The sequence below is a fragment of the Amyelois transitella genome, chromosome 3 (genome assembly GCF_032362555.1).
Source record: "Amyelois transitella isolate CPQ chromosome 3, ilAmyTran1.1, whole genome shotgun sequence".
In the NCBI taxonomy this organism is placed as follows: domain Eukaryota; kingdom Metazoa; phylum Arthropoda; class Insecta; order Lepidoptera; family Pyralidae; genus Amyelois; species Amyelois transitella.
Window position 1 is genome coordinate 2,057,979 of NC_083506.1, and position 26,065 is coordinate 2,084,043.

Consider the following 26,065-nt stretch of genomic DNA (forward strand, 5'->3'; position numbering starts at 1 on the left):
AAACTTACATAAAATATATAAAAGATACCAAATTAGCAAGGCTTAGAGAGGTAATATTTTTTTTAAATTGGAACAGTGCTTTGAGGTCACATATCTCGGAAGACAATGAGTTCCCCAATTTAATGGCATGGACAGAGAAGGAGTAAGAGAAAATGGCCGTACGATGCATTGGGACATTGCATGCATGCATCGGATTGAAATTTGTTACAGACTTTCGCAGTAACAATATTCCAATAGATGTAAATGATTAATATGATGTTACCTGCACATGCTTTATCAAGCCAAACTCTTTAGAAGGTATAAGGGTGACGTGTGACATCGTCACTATCAGCAGGAACATGATTATAAGAGGCGGGCTGCCGGCATACTTCATAAACTGCAAGCAAAATTAATTCTCATAGATTTTCGTATTTATAAAAAAATATAAGAAAAAATAGAGTTAGAGAGAGAAATGGTTTGGAGAATACAACTGCATTATTATCCTTGTTTTTTATAAAATGTAATGATTATTTCCCAGAATACTCCACCTGTTTCTCATGGATGTCGTAAAAGGCTACTGGGTATATGCCCATTTACCCAGTGCACCTTTTACCTTTCAATATGGGTTAGAATACCCTGAAAGTAACGAAGGCGCGGAAGTCGGTTCTTGACTCACCTAATCCAGAATCAAGTCAAACGCGCACTCCGGCGCATTCCTTTCTAGACACGTGAGGATGTAATTTAAATTAACGCTAGGAAGAAAAAGAAGAACAAGGTGCCGTGTAGTTCCCGGCACCAATACAAAAAAGAATACGACCACTCCATCTCTTCCCAATGGATGACGTAAAAGGCGACTAAGGGATAGGCTTTCAAACTTGGGATTCTTTTTTTTAGGCGATGGGCTAGCAACCTGTCACTATTTGAATCTCAATCCTATCATTAAGCCAAATCGCTGAACGAGGCCATTCAGTGTTTTCAAGACAGTTGGCTCTGTCTGCCCCGCAAGGGATATAGACGTGACCATATGTATGTAAGAACAAGAATATAAATGAATACAAACCGGCGTAAAATCCAGTGACAATGGGTTATCAGTAACTTGTATGGTTGCGTCTTTGGTCTTAGTAAAATGTCTTATAAGTGCCATGTAAAGTCGGGCGAGAGAACGCGCTGCGGTGCTCTTGTCTTTATGTATAGGACTGTACAGTGCGTCTAACTGAAAGGGAAGAATTCAATTTTATACGGGAGCGAAGAAAAAACATAGTGAAAGTATGCAAAACGTGCCAGCAGTTTCAAAGTGTAAAAGTCAATCAAGGTTTATAGACTTGTGATTCTTCTTTAAAGCGATGGGCTGGCAAAATACTTTGAACCTTAAATTACTTTTTTGTAGCAAACTAGATATTTCTCCGAGAATATAGTCGCATATATAATAATTAGAGGCCGCCCGCGACTTCGTCCGCATGGAAACCCTATCAATCCCGCGGGAACTCTGGGATAAAAAGTAGCCTATGTGTTATTCTGGGTCTTCAGCTACCTACATACCAAATTTCATGGTAATCGGTTCAGTAGTTTTTGCGTGAAAGAGTAACAAACATTCATACTGACATCCTCATATATACATACTAGAGGCCGCCCGCGACTTCGTCCGCATGGAAACCCTATCAATCCCGCGGGAACTCTGGGATAAAAAGTAGCCTATGTGTTATTCTGGGTCTTCAGCTACCTACATACCAAATTTCATGGTAATAGGTTCAGTAGTTTTTGCGTGAAAGAGTAACAAACATCCATACATCCATACAAACTTTCGCCTTTATAATAGTAGTAGGATTAGTAGTAAGGAAACAAAGAGCGTTGGTGGTCGAATCGGTAAGGTGCCCGGTTAAAATGCGTGTGGCGCAAAAGGCCATAAGTTCAAATCCCATCCCGGCCATGTATAAATGAATTTTTTCGAAGTTATGTACATTAGTTATAATACTACATACATATATCCCTTGCGGGGTAGACAGAGCCAACAGTTTTACAAAGACCGATAGGCCACGCTCAGCCGCTTGGCTTATTGACAGAATTGAGATTCATGTAGTGACAGGTTGCTAGTCTGTCGCCTAAAAGAAGAATCCCAAGTTTATAAGCCCGTTCCTTAGTCGCCTTTTACGACATCCATGGGAAAGATATGGAGTGGTCCTATTCTTTTTTCTAATGGTGCCGGGAACCACACGGCACTTTTAATACTAACCGATGCTATTATGGTGAGGAAAAACATCGTGAGAAAACCTGCACTTTTAGGCAACTGGATGTGAAACTATGAGTAATACGAGTTAGGTTCCCCTGCAACGGTTGCGGAGGTGAGTCGCTACGTGTAAAAACCTGACTCGCCCAATCCAGGATCCATGATCAAATGCATAGGCAGGCCCCGGGCTCCTCTCCAGAGTGGTGAGGATGCAACCGGGACTAAATCCAGGAGAAAGCTGTACTGATGTCAAACATATACAGTTGACTGCGCAGGAGAGTTATCGATCTTGCATGCTCTCAGTCGGATTAAAATTTATATCCTCTCTCTTATGATTTGATTTGTAAGTTGAATACTTACAGTGTGCCGTGTGGTTCCCGGTACCAATACAAAAAAGAATAGGACCACTCCATCTCTTTCCCATGGATGTCGTAAAAGGCGACTAAGGGATAAGCTTACAAACTTGGGATTCTTTTTTAGGCGATGGGCTAGCAAACTGTGACTATTTGAATCTCAATTCTATCATTAAGCCAAATAGCTGAACGTGGCCATTCAGTCTTTTCAAGACTAATGGCTCTGTCTAACCCGCAAGGGATATAGTCGTGACCATATGTATGTATGTATGTACTTACAGTCAGATTTCCGTCTTTTCGTACAGTTACATATAAGCCATAAGCGTACATATAAACGTAGTGTTGTGGCGAATCTATAGCTCTGGTAACCAGGTACTCTATTAAGCTCTGCGGCCAAAGTATATATTTAGTTTTTTTACGATGTGTGACAGGATTGATGAACTCAAAGCAAGAATGGGAAGCAAAATAAGTTATTGCTTTAATAAATATTTAAAAAATCCAAATGAGAGTAAAGGGAACAACTGTGACCAACGCTAGAAGTACGATGATACTATAAAAACTATTAACACATATTTTAAACTATTTATACATCTTTTTTTTCAACATACATACATACATATGGTCACGTCTATATCCCTTGCGAGGTAGACAGAGCCAACAGTCTTGAAAAGACTGAATGGCCACGTTCAGCTATTTGTCTTAATGATAGAATTGAGATTCAAATAGCGACAGGTTTTTTTCAAATATAAATAAAATGTGTCGTGTGGTTCCCGGCACTTAGACCACTCCATATGTCCCCATGGATGTCGTCAAAGGCGTCTAAGGGAAAGGCAAATAAACTCGAGATTCTTCTCGTAGGCGATGAGCTAGCAACCTGTCACTATATGAATCTCAATTCCACAATTTAGCCATACATAGCTGAACGTGGCTTTTTAGTTTTGTCTCAAGACTATTGCCTTTGTCTACTCCGCACGGGATAAAGACTTGACTTTATTTATGTATGTACGTTTTCAAATATATTTTATTACTTTTTTCTTATCTTTGACCAAATCCCAATTTTAGATTTTCAAGTAGACGCGAAATTACCTCATTACTAGTCAATGCTGTATACGTCATATCCCGTATTTGCCGTTGCGTGGAATTAGTTTCAGATAGTACGTAGCTGAAATAATTGATTTTAATTGAGTATTACAATTTTTATTAAAATTAAAGTAATTAATTTAAATAAAAATTGTAATACTGTGCCGTGTGGTTCCCGGCACCATTCCAAAAAAGAATAGGACCACTCCATCTCTTTCCCAAGGATGTCGTAAAAGGCGACTAAGGGATAGGCTTATAAACTTGGGATTCATCTTTTAGGCGATGGGCTAGCAACCTGTCACTATTTGAATCTCAATTCTATCACTAAGCCAAACAGCTGAGCGTGGCCTATCAGTCTTTTCAAGACTGATGGCTCTGTCTACCCCGCTAGGGATATAGACGTGATCATATGTATGTATGTATGTTAAAGGAATTAAAAAATTTAAAAAGCGACAACTTACGCAGACGCTATAGACCTTGCGATGTCGCTACTGTCGGCGGCGACGATCAAATTGGTTTTTTGATATAGGTGCTCCACGGTCAATACCTGTGCACGTACATAAATATATAACATTAGAATAGAATAGATTTATTTATTTTCAAAATTGTATAGAAGGTATCACTTATTGACGTGACAACACTTAAATCAAATTATATATATATATATATATATAATTATATATATATCATTGCATCATTGAAGCCCACAAGAATGAATAATTTTCCCCGTAGCCAAACAGCTGAACGCGGCCTATCAGTCTTTTTCAAAACTGGTGGCTCTGTCTACCCCGTTAAGGATATAGACGTGATCACATGTATGTATGTAAGTAGAACGTGTGTACGTACCTCTCCGTGTATCATCGATATGGCCGCATGGTCTCTCTCCAGCTCTTTCAACATGTCGGACAGCGATAGGCCTATCAACACGCCAACCGCAAAAGCTAATATAACCTGAAAATTATTATTGTTAACTTTACAAATTAAGTTATAGAATAATGCTGGAGTACGCCCGCGTAAAGCGAGTACAAACATACATTCGTATAATCACGTATATATCCCTCGCGGGGTAGACAGAGCCGACAGTCTTGAAAAGACTGATAGGCCGCGTTCAGCTGTTTGGCTTAATGATAGAATTGAGATTCAAGTAGTGACAGGTTGCTAGCCCATCGCCTAAAGGAAGAATCCCAAGTTAAGCCTATCTCTTGGTCGCCTTTTACGACATCCATGGGAGCGAGATGGAGTAGTTCTATTCTTTTTTTATTGGTGCCGGGAACCACTCGTCACGAAGCGAGTACTCTGTAAATGTTTGTTCCAAACGGTGTCATTTAGTCAATAAATTAGTTTCTTCTTTAAATTGAAAATCATTAGTGTTTTTGATTAATTCTTTAGTTTTTTGTTGAATATTAAGTAGACAAACCTGTAGAGGGTCTACGAGAACTTGTAGCTTCGTAGCGCCAAGCTCGTTGATGTCTTATATTTATTTATTTATTTATTAATGGAAGTCTTACAGTCTAATTTATATGATATATAAGTAATAATAATATAATGCGATTGCTAATTACAAGACTTCACAAGTAGAATTGCAACCATGGAAAGATTTACACAAAAACTAAATGAACATATAGTAAAAGAACAGATAAAAGCAATATACTTATGACATATCATTAAAAAAGGATCCACTCAGTATGTTATATCTTAAGCTTGCTACGATAAGTCTCAAATGTTTTCTTTAGTTGCATTCTCTTTTCTACACCTATCATTATCTAATCTACTATTAGACCTATCACTATCTATCCAATGATAATGATAAAAAAATATATTAAAAAAAATACCGTTAAGGTGCGTACAGATCATGTAACAATTTTACTTTATCTTTAACATTATGTTACTTTTTTGTATAACATATCTACATTATCTGACGTAAATTTAAATCTTTGCAACATATAACAATACTGTCTACATTAGAATAACATTTGTTAGTAACAATTATAACCAGTTAAATAACTATATACTTAAAATAACTTAAGTGTTCACATAACTGCAATATAATAAATATAATAGCGACATACATATAGTCACTTCTATATCCCTTGCGCGGTAGACAGTGCCAATAGATTTGTAAAAACTGATAGGCCACCTTAAGCTTTTTGGCTTGACAATAGAATTGAGATTCAAATAGTGACAGGATGTTAACCCATCGCTTAAAAGAAGAATCCCAAGTTTATAAACCTATCCCTTAGTCGTCTTTTACGACATCCATGGGAAAGAGAAGTAGTGGTACTATTTTCCTTTTTTTTTATTGGTACCGGGAACCACACGGCAGACAAAAATATAATTATTTTTTATAATCTGTAGTTAAGTACGCACGGTAAGAATAAAATAGAATCTGTAGTAGACACAGAAGGAGAAGTACTTCCAGCCGATCCACCTCATGTGCGTAGTGTTGAGGCACCACGTCGCTCGCCTTCTCCATTCTGTCGGTTCTGTGGACATACATACATACATATGTACATTTGGTGAAAAAAGTTAAAAGAGAAGATTTGTCTGTGATAGATAAAGTGATAAAATAAAAGGTCGGCAAACATGTTGGGTACGGATCCCGGCCAGGGCATGATGAGAAAATAACTTTTTTACCATAACGATACTATATTTTATATGTTATATAGCCTAAAGCCTTCCTTGATAAATGATCTATTCAATGAAAAAAAAGGAATTTTTCAATTCGAAATTAGCGCGTTCAAACAAACAAACAAACTTTATAATATTAGTATAGATTTTCCAAGGGAGCTAATCCCTGTGTCCTAGGTAGTTCCAAAACTTCTATACAGTACTATTTTCATATTATATTTTTACTACAGGAACAAACTAAATGTATTGAGATAAATTGATCTCTGAATAATCTCATCCAAATTTAACGCATGTACCATTTATGGAAACCTACGCTCTCACGAGAGTTATCAAATAAATCTTACCAGCTAAGTTTTTCAATGCGTCATTCGATCTTGGGTGGAACGTGTGTGATCCGCGAGTTTCATTTATCGCCCTTAAACAGTCAAGAGAAAGTGCTTGAAATTGTTTAGTAAGTAATAGTAGCGCTCTGAAAATTGGCAAGTCCCTAATGACGTATTCCGATACATTTAACATCAATTGTTCTTAAGTGTACTCATATTTATCTAAGTTGATATACACATGTTTTAAAAAATTATTAAATAAATAAATAAATTTTGGTTGACTGGAAGAGCTCCCGATTGGGATAAGTCCGCCATTGAACATATTCTTCTTAATCCAATAATTGTTTCGTAATTTGTTATATTTCTTTTTACGTGCAATAAAGAGTTAACAAACAAAGAAGACGTTGAGATTCAAATAGTAACAGGTTGCTAGTCCATCGCCTACAAGAAGAATTCAAACTTTTATAGACCTTTCCCTTAGTCGCTGATTACGACATCCATGGTAAAGATATAGAGTGGTCCTATTGTACAGTGCCGGGAACCACACGGAACTTTACAATATTGTGATAAATTAAGTCACTGCACTTCACTTCACTTTTTAATATTAAGGCTCCATCGTTCAACAAAACGATGATTTTGCCAATGTCAAGGTTGAAAAATACACGATGAACCTGATAAGTGACAATATCATAGATCCGTGTGTAACCTTATACATATAGACTAAGAACAAAACATAGCACACAAAAAACAAAATACCTCCTACAAATCTCCTCCGAATCCGGCAGTGAGATTGAGAATGACGAGACGCCGTAATACACCGACCTCTCCTGTATGTCCTTCACCAAAGCGGCCACATTGGCAGTGGGGTTAGCCGGCAGCCTCAGTATGATGAGGGAACCCAGGTTGGCCCTGACTGTGGCCCCGTGTGACGTCGCAACTTCCAGCAGTTCCGACATGCGTTCGTTGCTGAATGTGCCCTCGCCGCGGAATGTCATGCGAACTCTGTATTCTCGACCTTGTAAAGGAGGTTATTAATTATTATCTGTAGTACATACTACAATGAGACACGACCTCTTTATTGGGAGGCAGGCGTAAACAATAGTAATGCAGTAGACAAAGAAATTTAAAAAAAAAGTAAATGGCAGCTATGTCTTACAACACCAAAGTAGCAGTGGACTTAGATACGCTTTCCTTTATATTTAAGACGACATAATTTGAATATTTTCGTTTAAGATTTATTTTATTGACTTATTTGATTAATGCATTGGTATTGAAAAAGTGAACTTGGTTTGAACTGTGTAAAATTTTTCTCTGGCATTTGTTAAATCACTCGAATATTGTTTTTAGTAAGCATATTAAAAAATCTTCCAAACAAAACCAAAAAAACAACAGTGACTCACCATATTTGAAAAACATATACGCAGGAGTGCCTCCGAACACAAGCTGTTTGCTATCAAACAAAAAAATTCTCTCTGCATAAACCAAATGAAGCGATGTAAAGCTCATTTTTACTATAGTTATATATTTTTTGTATTTCTGAAATTCAAACAAAATTACTAACTTGACTTATGGTTTTGATTTGTATGAAGTACCTACGGCTAATGTCTTTCCGTTAGTGACATATTGTAAAATTGTAAACTCTCCTACCGTTGCACGAATTGATAGACAATTAAATACAACAAAAAAAAATTATACATAAAATGTTTTTTTATTAGTTTTAATTATTGACTTGTACTTATGAAGAATTCACCACTTACCATGATCTTGTCCGTTATCACTGATATATACGCATACGGGTCGGTATAATCGGGTATAACAATAATCTGAAAATAATATATCAAATACTATATGTTCTATATAAAGGATTCTGAAGAAAAGAAGTAGAAAGCAGCTTGCCTATCACAATTGCAATATTAGAAATTATACCCTGTAACTAAAAGTAGTTTCGTTAACACACATACATATTAACACATTTATATCCCTTGCGGGGTAGACAGAGCTTATTGTCTTGAAAAGAAAGTCTGTGTTCATATGGCTCAGTGTTGGATTTGATATTTAAATAGTGACAAGTTGCCAGCCCATCGTCTAAAAGAGACCTAAGTTAAAGTTTCTTTAATTCTATACTAATATTATAAAGCGGAAGAGTTTGTTTGTTTGAACGCGCCAACCTCAGGAACTATTGATTCGAATTGAAAAAATATTTTTATGTTGAATAGGCCATTTATCGAGGAAGGCTTTAAGCTATAACATCACGCTGCAACTATGAGGAGCGAAGAAATAATGGAAAATGTGAAAAAAAAAACGGGGTAGATTATTCATCCTTGAGAGCTTCAATGATGATAACTATTCCACGCGGACGAATTCGCGCGGGCACAACTAGTCTTAAACAATTACCCTCGGCTCCAACACCAAAGCGATTGCCCAACACAGCTGGGCGCGGTAATACATGTCCAGATTCTCTATAAACTCGTGTTTCACTTCCTCCAAATCACACTCGGCCAAAAGTCGTTTAATGCGAATGTGACTGTACTGTGTGATGAAATGTATCGTCTCGTTCCACAAACACAGCTGAAAAACATATACACATACAAATAATTACGTCTATATCTTTTGCGGGGTAGACAGACCCAGCGATCTTGAAAAAACTGAAAGGCCATGTTCAGGTGTTTAAATATACATATATACAGGACAAATTACACAGATTGAGTTAGCCTCGCAGTAAGTTCGAAACTTGTGTTACGAGATACTAACTCAACGATACTATATTTTGTAATAAATACTTATGTATAAATAAACATCCAAGACCCAGGCCAATCAGTGAAAGTTCGTTTCTCATCATGCCCCGGCCAGGATTCGAACCCGGGACCTCCGGTGTCACAGACAAGCGCACTACCGCTGCGCCACAGAGGCCGTCAGTTTGGCTATATGATGGAATTGAGATTCAAATTCTGACAGGTTACTAGCCTACAAGGAGAATCTCATTTCAATCTCGCTTTTTACGATATCCATAGGAAACTTACCTTTATAAACAATTCGAGGTGCTCTTGTACAGTCAAATCGTCCACAAGAAATATGGATCGGTGACAGTAACCCAGCATGTTAGGTATTGACATCACATTGCTCTCTGGTGTCAAAACTTTACCTAATATATTTATGGTACCTTCGTCAGGAAAAGCCAGGCCTGAAAAAAGAAAAAAAAGCGGTCGAATTGAGAACCTCCTCCTTTTTTTGAAGTCGGTTAAATAAAAATGACTGAGAGTCTGAGATAACTATAGTATTTAACGGGATCAAAGGTTCCTTAGGCAATGTTCTTCTCTCGGCTCTAATTATATATTACGGGTTATTTTAAGATGTTTAAATCAGCAGATAACCCGTGAGGAGGTAACATTCAAACAACAAACATACATACATACATATGGTCACGTCTATATCCCTTGCGGGGTAGACAGAGCCAACAGTCTTGAAAAAACTGAATGGCCACGTTCAGCTATTTGGCTTAACGATAGAATTGAGATTCAACTAGTGACAGGTTGCTAGCCCATCACCTAAAAAAGAATCCCAAGTTTGTATGCCTACTTATCCCTTAGTCGCCTTTTACGACATCCATGGGAAAGAGATGGAGTGGTCCTATTCTTTTTTGTATTGGTGCCGAGAACCACACGGCACATATAAACAAATATATGAATAGTTGTGAAGAAGACGTTGTTTAAGAAAATGCTGCAGTGCAGTTTGTTACCGCTTAAACTTAAGTTTAAGTAATTTATTTGACGTCAACCAATGTTGTGAAACCAAAAGATTTGACTATTATTAAGCGATATGAAGTATCCTATAATAATGAATAAAAATTTTTGAATTTTTGAAATAAACTTACTTTCGCATTTATAATATTAGTTAAGATTTGTACCAACCAGTTATTAAATCTTCACAAGTGTTCACCATCTTAGCCTGAATGCGTTCAGCGAATAACATGGTGAATTCTCCACGGTAAATGTCTAATGTTACATTTTTCAACACTTGCACATTCATGATACTCTGCAGAGAAGGATTTCGCATTAAGAATTAAATACTATTAATACTATACATACATACATACTTATCATCACGTCTATATCCCTTGCGGGGTAGACAGAGCCAACAGACTTGAAAAGACAGAAAGGCCACGTTCAGCTGTTTGGTTTTTTTGATAGAATTGAGATTCAAATAGTGAAAGGTTTCTAGCACATCGACTAAAAGAAGAATCCCAACTTCATATTAATACTATACTATTAATCTACTATTAAGTGCAGATGAAACACTGTTAGTACAAGTGCCGTGTGGTTCCCGGCACCAATGAAAAATAACAGGTCCACTCCGTCTCTTTCACGTGATGTTTAAAAAGGCGACTATGGGATAGGGTGATAAATTTGAGAAACTTGAGATTTTTCTTTTAGGCGATCGGCTAGCAACGTGTCAATATTTGAATCCTAATTCTATCATTAGGCCAAACAGCTGAATGTGGCATCAGTCTTTTAAAACTGTAATCTAGTTACCCCGCAAAAGATATAGACGTGATTAAGTATATGTTTGACGTAGAACAAGAATAATGTGCTATGTAATCTGCTTAAATATTAAAAGAAAACTAAAGTAAAAGATTAATATTAAAGATTCCTTTTAAATTATTTCATTGTAAATGTGTATTCAATTAACTAACCTCTTTTATATTACGAGTACGTGAGTATAATTGTTGAAATAAAAGCAACTACATACTTACAGCTTTTATTTTTCAGCACTTTCTTTTATCAAATTTCTGGCGGTCTAATTTTCTTACCAATAAATAAATACAAATTGAGTTATTCTCCTTTAAATTAGCTTACCTTAGAAACATTCCTAAAACTTATTGCTTTGGCAATAAGGTCGTCCACTTCTTGCAAATTCTCCCTTTCCCTACCCGTAGGTTTTACGATTGGTCGAAGTTTATTCTTATCCTGAAACAGTAAAAGACACGCATTATTACTTAACATACATACATACATATCATCACGTCTATATCCCTTGCGGGGTAGACAGAGCCAGAGCCAAAAGACTGAAAGGCCACGTTCAGTTGTTGGGCTTAATGATACTCGTAGAATTATTACTTAACTCTAAAATAATTATACTTGCGTTTCACAATTATCAGTGTGCAATGTAAATATTAAGAGTTACTTGTACGAGTAGGACTCCTCACCCCCTATATCATTAAGGAATGAACCCCGAATACATCCTAATATTGTTAACGCAAAACATGAATAATTACGCCTCTTTTTTGGCAGAGGCTGTAAAAAAACATCTGTCCATTTGCTGCAATTTGCTCCACATTCATGATTCATAACTGACATTTTGCCAGTACTAAAACATAATCATACCTACATTGTAACCATATTCAAGGAATAAATGATAAATGATTTTATAGTAAATTACCTCAACTTTCTTGAAGATGATGGACTTCCACGACACCTGTCCGCCGATGGCACGTTCCTGGCCAATTGTTCTTTGGAGAAGCATGAGTAGTGCAAAGTACAAAAGGTTCATGATGGTCCAAATGAGCACCGTGTAAATTATTGATATTTTGTCATCGTAGTGATCTGAAAATCAGAGCGTCAGTGGCCGGTGGTCGAATGGTTAAGTTATCAGAATCTAAAATCTTACGACTCATGAATAAAATAAATAAATATATACGGGACAAAATACACTGATTGAGTTAGCCTCGAAGTAAGTTAGCGACATGTGTTACGAGATACTTACTCAACGATAGGTACTATATTTTATAATAAATACTTACATATATAGATAAACATCCAAGACCCAGGTCGATCAGAAAAAGTTGTTTTCTCATCATGCCCTGCCCGGGATTCGAACCCGGGACCTCTAAACTCACAGACAAGCGTACGAGTACTACCGCTGCGCCACAGAGGCAGTCAAGGGAAGGGAGGAGATTCGTGTAATATGAAACGACTTTCGTCCATCCTTCGTTACACTGTTAAAATACATACATAAGACCCCTTGCCAAGTGGGGTTGGCAAAGACTACATAATTCCACTTGCCACGATCCTTGCTTACTGCTTTTTCTTCATCTTCATTATTCAGCCCTTTTATTCAAACCTGTTGGTTAAGTGTATTATTGACCTGACCATTATTCAGATAAGGTTCTGTATAATGGTCAGGTCAATAATACACTTAAACCAGCTTGGACTAGATGAAATAGCGTTGTCTACAGGATTAAGCTAGCGGCATTACACGTATGTTACGTAAACATACCTAAGTGCTTTAAAAAGCAGCGTAATAAATTATTATCGAACTAACGTCCCGTCTGCAGGAAGGCGAACTGATTGAACGCGTGGATCAAGCCCAGTGGTGGAACTACGATTTGTAGCACAAACGACACAGACTTGTCCCATTCGTCGAAACCGTGGTGGACCAGCAGCTCAGCGAGGAATGCCTGCAGCACTGTGAAGAGCACAGTCCACAGGCAGGATATTAAGGCTGAAAATACACATAAAATCTTAAGAATTAGTTCATCAACTTAGGGATTTATAAAGCAATAGTCCATGTGCTCGCAACGTCTGTAACCGGCAGAAATGGAAGCGAATCACTGAGAGAACAGTCCTCGGGAAAGAATACGACCCGCCGAACACCTCTCCATGTACCTCGTCTGCGCAACCACGACCACTCTGACAAGAGTGTTCGACTAAGAAGAAGAAGAAAGCAATAGGGTATAGACATTATTTGGTGTTACCCTCGGTTCTCAGGATAGGAGCACGAGGTGCGTTTATAATCACGATCCTGGGATGGGTAAATCAGACTTTTTAAATCGAAGCCACTCCAGTCTGACCTCCGAAACCTTTGCAAGGAAACTAACCTATGTTGGATCACGGTTAAAATTCAGAGATCATAAAACATACCAGTTAAACGTAGCTTAAGAATTATAAGCCATAGCTCTTACCTGTATTATGGAACATGGCCATGATAAGTGCGAGCATGATCATAACTGACACGTATGAGAGAAGTGTCATCAGAGCATACAGCAAGTGGATCCATCTGAAGATGAGGATCAAGACGATGGCACCCAGAACGCAGATAGGGAACACGGTCAGGTACGCGTAGACCATCCAGGCGAGGTAGATTGAGGAGTAGCTTACGTGACGCATGAGAAGTGCGTGCTGAAAAATATATCAAGATACAAATATAAACTCTTGCGATACTGACAAGATAAGGCTCACCCCGAATAACTGGACTTCAAATATACTAACTTTTACCCGCAGCTTCGCCCGCGCAAATTCAGTGTCACCTAAAGAATATAGAGCAAGAATAAGAATATAGTTTTCGCAAATCCCATGGGAATTATAGTTTTTTAACGGAATTATAAGTCTCCAGAATCTAACGTTATATATACGCAAAATTTACTCTTACGTAACAAAATACAAACAAATATACTATCGCATTTATAGTACTATAAGTTGGGATTGAAATGCATTTTAGCTAATTGGACGACATGCTCATAAGAGGAAAAAACATCGATATTAGAAAGAGATATGTTGTGTTAACAACTTTTAAAGTAAGTTATTAGGGTTCCGTAGCAAAATAAAAAAATGTCCATTCAATTTTGTAATAAACTTTCGTGGCAGACATACATACATATATTTTATTAACCACTTGTAAAAATATTGGCTTGCTAAATAAGTTTATTGGAATATACCCTTCGTACGGATAGGTCTTTATTTGTAAATATTATGGAGGCTTTTTTACCTTAAACTTGGACTGTGTCTCATGCACGACCAAGGCCTGAGCTTCAATGACAGGAGGCAGCAGAGCCAGGGTGTAACACATGAGGATACCAGATATGGACAGTCTGACTGACGACGCGTCCATTAATGGAGACACTGGCATCGCGGTGAGGTTGATCTAAAATTAAAAAAAAACAAAAAAACAATATGTGACGTTCCTATCCCATACGGGGTAGACAGAGCCAAAAGTCTCGAAAGGATTCGAACGTATTCCGTTGGATGGCTTATTAATGGAATTGTGGGTCGGTTAGTGACATGTTGATCCAGTCCAGTTTTCTTATTTTAATCCTTAATAAAATGTTACAAATCTTTTCTTTTTAAAATATTAGTAAAGTATTGATAAAAAAGATGTATGCAAAATCACTGTTCTTACGGGTTATCCTACTACTATTATAAAGGCGAAAGTTTGTATGGATGTATGGATGTTTGTTACTCTTTCACGCAAAAACTACTGAACCGATTACCATGAAATTTGGTATGTAGGTAGCTGAAGACCCAGAATAACACATAGGCTACTTTTTATCCCAGAGTTCCCGCGGGATTGATAGGGTTTCCATGCGGACGAAGTCGCGGGCGGCCTCTAGTTTTTACAATAAATATGTCCAAACTTTTTTTTGTGATAACAGATTGACCCGATTACCTTATCAGCACCATTTAGCTACTAAACTTACCCATTATCAAAATTTGGACACTGAAAATGTACCATTGTTATCTAAGAAACCATTACCGACATTCATCAACTACTCATATAGCCGAAATAGCTCAGTTGGGAGAGCGTTAGACTGAAGATCTAAAGGTCCCCGGTTCAATCCCGGGTTTCGGCATAACTTGAACTTTTGCGCATTTTTATAACATATGCCTAAATTTGTTTTTGTCTTTATCCTACTACTATTATAAAGGCGAAAGTTTGTATGGATGTTTGTTACTCTTTCACGCAAAAACTACTGAACCGATTACCATGAAATTTGGTATGTAGGTAGCTGAAGACCCAGAATAACACATAGGCTACTTTTTATCCCAGCGTTCCCGCGGGATTGATAGGGTTTCCATGCGGACGAAGTCGCGGGCGGCCTCTAGTTATTTATAACGCGGATATTTACACAAATAAATTTTTATTCTCAGCTATGTTTGAAGGTGTAAGTTATATTTTATGAGAACATACTCATGACCTGTTTAAAAAAACATCATTTCCCTTTATCTGGTGATCCTTGAAGAGATAGAAGACCTCGTAAAATTGACCTACCTCAAAGTCAAACTTTTCGCCTTTGGCCGCGGTTTCCAAGATGGCTTGGCTCACAGCCATTTGGACGCCCAAAAAGAGCAAGGAGTGGGAGGTCTGAGTGCTGCCGTCTTCTGAGACGTCCCTCGCGCGGTCCGTTGAACGGATACTGAACTGCCACATATTTTTGTACTGTATACACCGAAAAGATGATAATATAAATATAAAGTTAAATATTACGGTTTTTTTAAATAGGTACTCAATAATTTATCTAATTCCATAAATTTTACATGGCGACCAAAACAATTTCGGATGTAGATTTTTCACTAGTCATACATTTTTGTACAATTTACGGAAAACAAACTGTATGATAAAGTAGTTAGTTATAACTATTTATTGGTATAAACAAATAAAACTATAAATACAAAACTAATAACATGAAATGATAATTTTAATTGCGTTGTTGCATTGTGAAAATTAGCATTAATGTATGTTAGGAAAAATACCTCTTTTTTTCAAAAAGTTAGTGCCACAACTGATAGAAATTTACGTAATAAACATAAATTAGTCATGCCGTTTCATAGGCTTAGCAAAGTCAGTAAATCATTTATGGGGAACTGTATACGATTTTATAATAGGTTGCCGGAGTCTGTTCTTGATATGCCCAACCGAAAATTCAAAGAGTATGTAAAGAAAGTACTTTGTGGGAAGGCTTATTATAGGACTGATGATTACCTTAATGATAAAAACATCTGGCTCGAGCTTGGCACAGGAACCTCGTAATTAATTGTAGTTTAATTTGAACTTAAATCAAAATTTCAGTACACTCTGTACATAAATCTTTTTAAAATTGGCAATCCATAATATATATATATATATATATATATTTTTCTTTTTTCAATATTAAATCTCATAAATATATAAATCTCCCGTGAACAATGTATTCTCCCGTCCACATTCTATTCTAAGTATAATTTAATATTGTGAAGTTGACGTTGTTGATGAAAATGCTGCAGTGCAGTTTGTTACCGCTTCTTCTGCACTGACGCCTTGGAAGCGGCAGTAAACTTAGTTTTTAAGTAATTTATTTGACGTCAACCAAGTTGTTAAACCATACGACAATTATTAAGCGATATAATAATATCCTATAATAATGAATAAAAATTTTGAATTTTGAATTTTGAATTTGAATTTTGAGCAATTGACAATCGCGATTTTTTTTTATTTATATAAGTATTTTTTTCTATGTGACCAGTGAGTAAGGTACACATAACATTTAAACAAGAACATGCGAAAATTACCTTAGGCTTAAAAATAACCCATATAATAGTCTCATTGACAAGATCGCCTTTGGAACGCTCATACAGTTGAGTGTTGAGATCGTCTTCTGTCAATCCGCTTAAGAATTCTGGAATGATCACAATAAACGGTAAAATATAAATTCCATTAACTGAGCAAGCCCGAATCTACCTAGTTGAGATACAAACACAACTTATAGACATGTTTTTAAGATAACCATGCAGGACAAGCTCAAGCATGTAAATATTTTCCGTAATCGCTTGACCGTGTATGTCCACGGGGGTTAACATGACAAGCGCGATGATGTTTATATCGCGTGATAAACTACTCGTATCGCTGTCATCTTTACATCATAATAAAAAACAAAGGACGTCAAAATACCAATAAATAAACTCACGCTTTTTCAATTTCTCGGAGGCCTTCGTTATAATTTCATTAAACGGCTCTGTGTTAGGGGCATATCCTAATATTGTTTTAGAAACGGGATTCAGAAGTTGCGCGGAGGTGATGGGAGGCTTTGGGGTCGCCTGGATTGGAGTGAGGAACACAGGCCAGGCCAGTAACACAGATATCACGAAGAGAATCAGCCCGAACAAACATTCCACCATCAGAACACGCCATCTGCGCCTGAAAAAAGGTGACCCTTTCATTTTGAAGATGATGATAATACCACCTTGGTGTATTCTTTACGATATCAATGACATGAGTGAGAAGAGAAAATATCACATAAAGATGATGATGATGCTATGTATTAGTTTGTGCCGCGGCATGAAATTATGAAATCACAAACACCGAGCTCCGAAGATTAAATGCTGAAGACGCAACTAGGACCACGCAAAACATGCGACAAATATATATCTTTGTATAATACAAATTCGTCGCATGTGCACTGAGGTACTCTCTGTCTACCCCTCTGATAAAGAGTACGTGTATGACTTTAAATTTTGGGGTCAATCTTTTCCTAGGAGGTTCAGGGGTCAACTATCTTTAAACAGATTTTAATGTAAATTTTACCTACACAAAATGTATAAGAAGGTGGAGGTGTAAAATATTTCGGAAAGTCGGCTGCCAGCATGAGGCTGGCTTTTTTTTTAAAGAAATCACTAGTTGTATCTAACAACTCTTATCATAAAGTTAGCGTTGATAGACGAATACTCTTCTGTAAAAATTATATTCATGCTGAGATTATTATGAGTACTTACTGTCTTTGCAAAACACTCTTCTATAGAAATTATATTCATGCTGTGATTGTTGTGGGTACTTACTGTCTTTGCAAATAACATTTCCATACAAGTGTCCTCAAGTGCCTCTGAAAGCGGCTCTTTACTTGAGTTTCTTCTGATTGCAAGAAAGACAAGAAGTTCCACTCACTGATGGCTCGCTCGTTCATTGTCCTTTCATTCATGGTTTCCTTTAAACATAATGTTATATCATGAATTGGATGCTTGCGTTTTGTGCGTGACACTGACAATTCTCTAAAAAATATTCCACATTTATTTTTTATTTTCTCATTACTCGATCGAGTTTTTATTAATTGTGAAAAAAGTCACAATCAAAATCTTTTTACTTGGCTGAGGTATAAATGTTGTCCCCAAGGTCTTAATCTCCCTTATTCTCAAAACACTCACCAAAGCAAATTCACGATTCTATTCCCAAGTGTTAATACAGCAGAAGGTTTTTTCAATCGCAAATAATATAAAAAACCTCACAGAAAGATTCTCTTGATATGTAAAGGGCGTCAGGCCAAAAAACAAAGCGGCAGCCTTGGATTTTCCACGATTTCCATATAAGCAGGTAATTCCTAAAGTTCCTGATTGGCTCCTGTCCTTTGTAAAATCCATGAGTAAAATCCCTCTTACAACTACCTATAGGAAGTACAACATGTGTGCACAAGAATATGAGCCTAATGTCTTTACATTTTGTGCTCAAAATAGTTTGTGACCAAATTACGATTAGTTTACCATTAAAACGTGCGTGTGAAAATTATCACTTATGTAATAAATAGCAAACTATGAGATTATTAATATATTGGTAGTTGGTTACTACCTGGGAAGCGTCAGTTGGAAGTTGTGAACGATCAAGATGACACATCTGAAGGAAATTAGCGCCGGAGCGGCGATATTTTTCGTGTTGTTTAATATTTCTGTGACATACGCAGGTAAATAAGTTTTAAAATTGATTTAGCCGGACAGATTTAGTTACAAGTTATAACATGAGCTATGTTCTTTTCTTTAAAAAAAAGCCTTTTAAAAATTCTCCATTAATTTTAAGAACTTTGTTATTTTGCCACTCTTTCTATAAAGAAACTATTACTGGCTCGTCATTATCAATAACTGGAAGCAGAATCACATGAATATCATATCTAGGGATAGTTCCAACTTGGTTTTTAAATGGTACAAGTTATTGTAAATAATAAATGCTCGTGTTCTTATCTTCTTCTTCTTCTTCGTCGTTACCTTTTCCCACTTTCTACGTGGGGTCGGCACAGTATGTTAGTTTTTTCCAATTACTTCTTCATTAATGTATATTTCATATATTTCAGCTCCCCAGTTTGGTGGTTTCGGCCAAGCCAACGCAAACGCTCAGGCTAGTGCTGGCGGTTTTGGCGGTGGAGGCTTCGGGCCAAATCCGTACTACCAGAGGTATGGTGGCGGCGGCTTCGGACAAGGCGGCTTTGGACAAGGCGGATTCGGTCCTCGACGAGGTTTTGGTCAAGGATACGGCCAAGGTGGATTCGGACAAGGCGGATTTGGCCAAGGAGGATTTGGACAAGGAGGATCTCTCAGTATTTCTAAAAGCATCTCCATCAGCAGGGGAGGGGCTTCACAATCTAGTTCAAGTGCTGGAGCGAGTGGAAAGTAATATTGGATTTAGGAATAATAGAACTATAGCCAAATAATGTACCATTCTAAACTTTTTTTTAAATAAAAAAAAGAAATTCTATAAGTATCTGACATTTTATTTGAACCTGTATACGAGATCGTGTCTTAATAGGTACTTATTTTTTAGGTATCCTTAAAGTTAACAGTATCAACCCCTCATCACCCGTTTATTATAACTTCTGTAATACTTTTTACTCGAAAGTAAATAAAGTACAAGATAACTTAAAACGAATTAACTTTGACATCTACAATTCCCAAGACATCTGATGTAGGTATTCAACAAATTTTCACTTAAAAAACTTTGTATGGTCTGGTTCACTTAAAAAACTTTGTATGGTTCGCTTCTGGGGCAAATTATATCTTTGACATAATTTCTGTCTTGGCACTTTAAAAATTTATCTATTATATATATTGGATTATGATATCAAAATATCAGTAATATTTATATCGAAATGAGAGAGAAAGGAGAAGGTTAAGACGGTGAAGTTCTGGTAAAAAGTCAGATGAAGATTTCCTTTAGCATAGAATAGAATAGAATAGATTTATTTTCAAAATTGGATACAAGGTATCACTTATTGACGTCACATAACTTAAATCTAATTATAACTACTACCGCTTCCAAAGCGCATGTGTAGAAGAAGCGGCGGAACAAACTACACTGCAGCATTTTCATAGGACGTCAATTTACAAATATAGATCTCTTAAATCTAAATCGTGGACGAATGCACATTGTCTACATTAAAAAACATGTATGAATGTAGAACTGATTATGTCAATATGAATATTTCGTCAAATAAAATAAATATAAAATAAAATATGTACATACTGTACAAATTATGTCAAGATCATGTCAAAAATACACAAGCATTTAAGAGGCCATTATGTCCAGCTCGGGCCACACATGTTTATCATTAATATAATCATCCGTGCTGTAATAGGCTTTCCTACAAAGCTCAACTTTAATATACTGTTTGAATTTTCTATCATTCATTTCAAGAACACTTTTTGGTAATTTATTGTAAAATCTTATACAATTAATCAGAAATGATTTCCCTACCTTAGCCAGTCGATGTGCTGGGATCGACAACTTGTAATTGTTCCGCAGTGATCTACTAGTACATTCACCTACTTTTTTGAAAGAGTCTAAGTTTTTCCTAACATGCATGATGTTATCAAATATGTATTGGGAGGGCAAAGTTAAAATATTTAGGTTTTTGAAAAAATCTCTAAGGGAATCTCTTTGTTTAAGACCGTAGATATATCGAATTGCCCTTTTTTGTAAAATGAAAATAGTTTGTATGTCTGCTGCTGATCCCCAAAGCAGTAGACCATATGACATTAAACTATGAAAATAACTAAAATATACTAGCTTAGCAGTTGCCACATCCGTCAAATGCCTAATACGACGAATAGCGTATGGTGCAGAACTAAGCCTTTTAGAAAGTTTTAAAATGTGAGCATGCCATTTTAAATTTGAATCTAATGTTATTCCTAAGAAAGTAGTACTATCAACAAAATCTAATCTTTTACTACTTATACTAATATTCACATTCGCCTGCCGCACATTGGGAAGTGTAAACTTAATGCATTGGGTCTTATTTGCATTTAACAGTAAGTTGTTGATTGTAAACCAGTTAGAAATGGCGGCTAAAGTGCTATTCACATCATCACAGTTTTCGCTACGGCGGTTCATTTTAAAAATTAGTGACGTATCATCTGCAAACAACACGATGCCAGTCTGTTTCTCAATCATGCAAGGCAGGTCGTTGATATATATAAGAAAGAGAAAAGGTCCCAAAATGGAACCTTGCGGTACCCCAATTTTTACCGTCGCTCCTTTCGATTTTGTATTATTTAAATCTACCATCTGTAATCTATCACTAAGATATGATTTAATTAGTTCAACGGCAGCAGTATCGAACCCGTAATGAGCGAGCTTGAGCAGAAGAGTTCTATGATCTACGCAATCAAATGCTTTGGTCAGATCGCAAAACACTCCGATGGCATCCTGTGAGTCTTCCCATGCATTGAGAATATGAGTGACAAGAGCCACACCTGCATCTGTTGTGAGGGGAAATCCTCAGTAAAGCCGTATTGCTGACTATGAAATATACTATTGCTGACATAGAAGGAATCGTGGTAGATAGAAGAATGTACTCTCCTGTAGACAGTTCTGATTAGTCTTTCTCCTGGTGCTAGTCCTGGCTACATCCTCACCTCTCAGGAGAGGATCCGGGAAGCCCCCTTTCTGGATTGTCTATGTCAGGCACATTGAGCGACTCCTGTTTGACCTATGTAACTTTTCAGGGGAACCTGGCATCATAGTAAAAGCTCCATTAAATGATTGTGCTTATTCACTTAGTCACCTTTTACGACAATGAAATACAACAATAGGTTCTTTACCTAGGAATATTAGCATAGAATACCATTTACTATAGTACAAATTTTTGTGAGTCCAAATTATAGTCATGCTAACTTTCTAAGAATAATGGCAATCAGCATAGTCCGATGTCGAGCAATGATGTCATGGTCAGCGGCGGACGATTCATATGCCACTACAACGTTCCAGTCCTCATCTCTGTAGAAAAGCCCCGAAACCTTAGCAGGGATTTCTAAAACATTTTGGATCTGGATTTACACATCCAGTTGCCTGAATGCGCAGGTTTCCTCTCGATGTTTTCCCTGGCCGTAAGAGCAAAAACTTGGCCGTGTTGGTTTTGAACCTGCTTGTGCATTCTGCTTTCTTTTAACCGGAGTGAGATTTGTAGACAGGCACATTATAAATACGAGTATTTATATATGCATACAAAATAAAAGCGAATTACACAGAACCCTAATTCTGACACAAATTTCCTTTGATTTTTCTGATAATATCTGCTCGATATTTCTTTGGTAGGTGTTTCTGTAAAGTCTTACTGTATCTAATTTGCGGCAGATAAAATAAACTGAAATTGTGGTTGACAATAAACATTACGTAATGAATTAATTTGAGTGATTTCTCCGGGCTTTACCTTATATCGATTTGATGCCAAAACATCGAATAAATATAACCGTGTGAATTTCCATACGTGATATGTTTGCTGTGTACAAAACTAATTTGATGGCACATCTGCCAGACAAGGATATTCTCAGAAAATATACTTTTTTCAGCTGATTCTTAGTATAAATGCAGCTACTGTGGTTCGGCTTCAACAGAACGGACCAAGGGTTTAAGCAAGATGGCGCAATTGGCAATAATTTTTTTGGGCTTTGCAATGGTGGTGCAAAGTGCAGTTGTTCCGTCTGCAGGTAAATTCATACATTACTTAAATGCTCCGAAATCATGTTGAACTCCTTTCAACGATAATTGATTTCATAATAACTATAGAATTTCCCAAAATGTGTCTTTTTTAATTTCCACTGTTGGTGTACCCAAACTCTCTCTATACTGGAGCAGCATTTGGTTTTCAGTAACAGGTGTAGTAACTATACTGTTTGTCTTTCCAGATGCTCTCCTAAGGAGAGTAGCGCGTTCTCCATGCTACTCATGCGGTGACGGCTTTCCTCATGGTCCACCACCTTTCCCTCCTCCGCCATTCTTTCACACACATAACTGGAGTGGATACTCAAGAGGCTCCGATGGCCAACCAAAAGGAGTTTTCAGTGGGGCAGCTGCCACTGCACTCGGAGGTGGAGGCGATTCTTCGGGTCAAGCATTTTCTTTGGCATCGTCTGACACTGATCAAAACAACGATCAGTCTAACTTTGGTCGATCTGGAGGATACGGGGACCAGTCAACCAGTGGTTCTTCTGGTTTTGGTGGACAACAATCTGGCTCCGGTGGATATGGCGGGCAGTCTTCTGGAAGATATAATAGCCAATCGTCAGGAGCGAGTGGTACCTCTGGAAGTTTTGGTGGACAGCAATCTAGCTCCGGTGGATATGGTGGGCAGTCTTCTGGAAGATATAATAGCCAATCATCAGGAGCGAGTGGTACCTCTGGAAGTTTTGGTGGACAGCAATCTAGCTCCGGTGGATATGGTGGGCAGTCTTCTGGAAGATATAATAGCCAATCGTCAGGAGCGAGTGGTACCTCTGGAGGTTTTGGTGAACAACAATCCAGCTCTCGAGAGTTTGGAGGCCATTCCTCTGGAAATGGAGGTTTCGGTGGCCAGTCGTCAGGTGCTGGTGGATCTTCTTCTGGTTTTGGTGGCCGGTCTAATTCTGGTGGATTTGGTGCTCAATCATCTGGAGCAGGTGGATATGATGGTCAGAGCCACGCCAATTTCAGAGAAAGTGGAAGTTACAAGGAAAGTCATTCAAGTGGAGGTAACCAACAATCTAGTAGATTCTCTGGTAATGGTGGATTTGGGCAAGGCGATGAACAACAGTCTCAATCTCGGGGATTCAGCGCTTCGGCGGCCCAGAGCTCTTCTCAGGCTGGGGGGTCCGGTGTCCAAGGTAATGCAGGTCAAGGCTTCGGATCAACAAAGGGAGGGTTTTCATCAGGAGTGAATCAGCATCAAGTGGAAGTTGGTCATGGAGGTGGATCTCAAGGCGGATTCAGTTCGAATTACGAATCCCAGGGTTCATTAGGAAATGGACAGCAATCTTCAAGTAGTCAATTAGGATCTAGTCAAGGATATTCAGGGGGCCAGAGTAATCAAGAGTCGTACAATGATGCCCAATCAGCGCTCGGTGCTGCTCAAGGTCTGGCCAGCCAAGGGTTGCAGGGGTCCGGTCAACCTGGATGTAGTACGTGTGGTAAGAGCAACTACGCTCTGAGTAATGCTAAGAGTAAAACTGGAAATGCTATCGCTGTGTCTGTAGGAGGAAAGTAAATGAATAAAGTGTGCCATTGTCAGCTTTCCGATTATTATGTGATTTGAATAATGTTATTTGTAAAGTGATTGGGAATTAGACTTCTTGTATTATGACTATTTTATGAAAATGAATAAAGTTTGGTTATTTTTAATATCTGCTTAATTTTTTGGTAACGTCTGTATAAATACATACATACACACATATAGTCACGTCTAGAAAGAGCTAAAAATCTTGAAAAGACTGAAAGCGGCCTCTTTCGGTTGTTTGGCTTGACTTGAATCGGTGGGAGCCCTTATTCGCCTTTTACAACATCCATTGGAACGAGATGGAGAGGTCCTATAGTTTTAAAATTTTAAGTCTAAGCGCTTTGACGAATCTCCCGAAGTCCAAATCCATTGAACCCTTCATATCGTCGTGCTATATCTAAGAAATATCAACATATCAAAGTATCTGACAAATAAAGCCAAAACTGGTGTGTTTTCTATCAATTTCTCGTTATGTAGTCAATTAAGCTGTAATTTAGAACGAATAAAATGTGATTTCATTATCTGAATCTCGATTATCTAATAAACAATGCAAGTAAACTTGGCCTATGAGTCCTTTAATTTACTCAGTCTACCCCGCAAGGAATGAAGAAATGATTTGTGTCACGTCACGAATGGTACAATACAGATGACTCTAGATGTACCATTTCTTAACTTGGGAGTTAGATGAAACATTTAAACAAAACATATAACAAAACAGTAAAAAATAGTCCGTACATTGAGTAAATTAAAAAAATATATATATTACGAAGAAATAATAGTAACTGACCATGACTTTGAAAAAAAGTCTGTCTGTTTTTTGGTTAGTATGTTTGTGTGTCTGAACGGATTTAAATGAAACTTTTTTTGTTGATCTTATCACTGGCCAACATATAGGGTAAAGTTTATTTTGGAATATGGAACAGCTGATGTCGAACCATAACTGCTCAGCTAAACTATAGGAAATATCGAAAAGACGCCTTAACAAAAATTTGTTCAGCCTGATGAGAGCATTTTCTGTTAGCGTATAAAAGTCGAAGATCTGGACCACCTGATGCAGTACCATTATAGAAAAGCTAAATCATCCGAATTATGGAAAAAACGTCTTAACAAAAGATCTTCAATCATATGAGCTTTTTCTTTTTTGCGAATAAAAAGATCTGGATCATGTCATATGAAAGCCAAAGGGAAACCAGCTACTGTGTAATATGTAAGGAAATGACGTCTTAGCCAACCTGACGTCTACCTGATGATATAACGGTCCATTAGTTTTTGAGTTTATTCGATACAAACAAAAATACGAATCTTTTTTCTCTATGTAATATTAGTACGGATTATTTAATATTTTGTTGTCACCTGTATGTACCCTGGGGCTCCGTTACCGTGAGAACTTCGGCATGTAAAGTATTTTTAGTTAATCCAAATTATCTCTCGTTCGGAGAATTCATTTTGA

At 37.3% G+C, this 26,065-nt stretch overlaps 3 protein-coding genes and 1 non-coding gene across 4 annotated transcripts in view; 3 read left to right on the forward strand and 1 right to left on the reverse strand.

The window, feature by feature from the left end:
* LOC106133458 (ABC transporter A family member 4-like) overlaps window positions 1-18,309 on the reverse strand; it is a 28,046-nt gene extending 9,737 nt beyond the window's left edge. Inside the window, exons 1-23 of the mRNA XM_013333188.2 lie at window positions 18,170-18,309; window positions 17,302-17,531; window positions 16,907-17,013; window positions 15,630-15,797; window positions 14,349-14,504; window positions 13,546-13,762; window positions 12,906-13,085; window positions 12,024-12,187; window positions 11,441-11,551; window positions 10,496-10,619; window positions 9,608-9,768; window positions 8,982-9,155; window positions 8,345-8,410; window positions 7,988-8,123; window positions 7,344-7,602; window positions 6,609-6,679; window positions 6,004-6,119; window positions 4,483-4,587; window positions 4,098-4,183; window positions 3,643-3,718; window positions 2,832-2,943; window positions 1,040-1,188; window positions 263-376 (exon numbers count right to left, since the gene is read on the reverse strand). Coding sequence (XP_013188642.2) covers window positions 263-376; window positions 1,040-1,188; window positions 2,832-2,943; window positions 3,643-3,718; window positions 4,098-4,183; window positions 4,483-4,587; window positions 6,004-6,119; window positions 6,609-6,679; window positions 7,344-7,602; window positions 7,988-8,123; window positions 8,345-8,410; window positions 8,982-9,155; window positions 9,608-9,768; window positions 10,496-10,619; window positions 11,441-11,551; window positions 12,024-12,187; window positions 12,906-13,085; window positions 13,546-13,762; window positions 14,349-14,504; window positions 15,630-15,797; window positions 16,907-17,013; window positions 17,302-17,531; window positions 18,170-18,309 — 3,222 coding nt within the window. The remainder of the gene's footprint in view (window positions 1-262; window positions 377-1,039; window positions 1,189-2,831; window positions 2,944-3,642; window positions 3,719-4,097; window positions 4,184-4,482; window positions 4,588-6,003; window positions 6,120-6,608; window positions 6,680-7,343; window positions 7,603-7,987; window positions 8,124-8,344; window positions 8,411-8,981; window positions 9,156-9,607; window positions 9,769-10,495; window positions 10,620-11,440; window positions 11,552-12,023; window positions 12,188-12,905; window positions 13,086-13,545; window positions 13,763-14,348; window positions 14,505-15,629; window positions 15,798-16,906; window positions 17,014-17,301; window positions 17,532-18,169) is intronic.
* Window positions 15,138-15,210, forward strand: Trnaf-gaa (transfer RNA phenylalanine (anticodon GAA)). The gene has a single exon. It is a non-coding gene; the product is annotated as a tRNA-Phe (tRNA).
* A 637-nt stretch (window positions 18,310-18,946) lies between the features above and the next one.
* On the forward strand, window positions 18,947-19,851 carry LOC106133487 (uncharacterized). The gene is made up of 2 exons (XM_013333219.2): window positions 18,947-19,062; window positions 19,447-19,851. Exons 1-2 carry the CDS (start codon window positions 18,987-18,989, stop codon window positions 19,764-19,766), a joined length of 396 nt encoding a protein of 131 aa, XP_013188673.1. The 5' UTR covers window positions 18,947-18,986; the 3' UTR covers window positions 19,767-19,851.
* A 3,096-nt stretch (window positions 19,852-22,947) lies between these two features.
* Window positions 22,948-24,740, forward strand: LOC106133474 (spidroin-1). The gene is made up of 2 exons (XM_060951283.1): window positions 22,948-23,074; window positions 23,273-24,740. Exons 1-2 carry the CDS (start codon window positions 23,005-23,007, stop codon window positions 24,604-24,606), a joined length of 1,404 nt encoding a protein of 467 aa, XP_060807266.1. The 5' UTR covers window positions 22,948-23,004; the 3' UTR covers window positions 24,607-24,740.
* The last annotated feature ends 1,325 nt before the right edge of the window (window positions 24,741-26,065 follow it).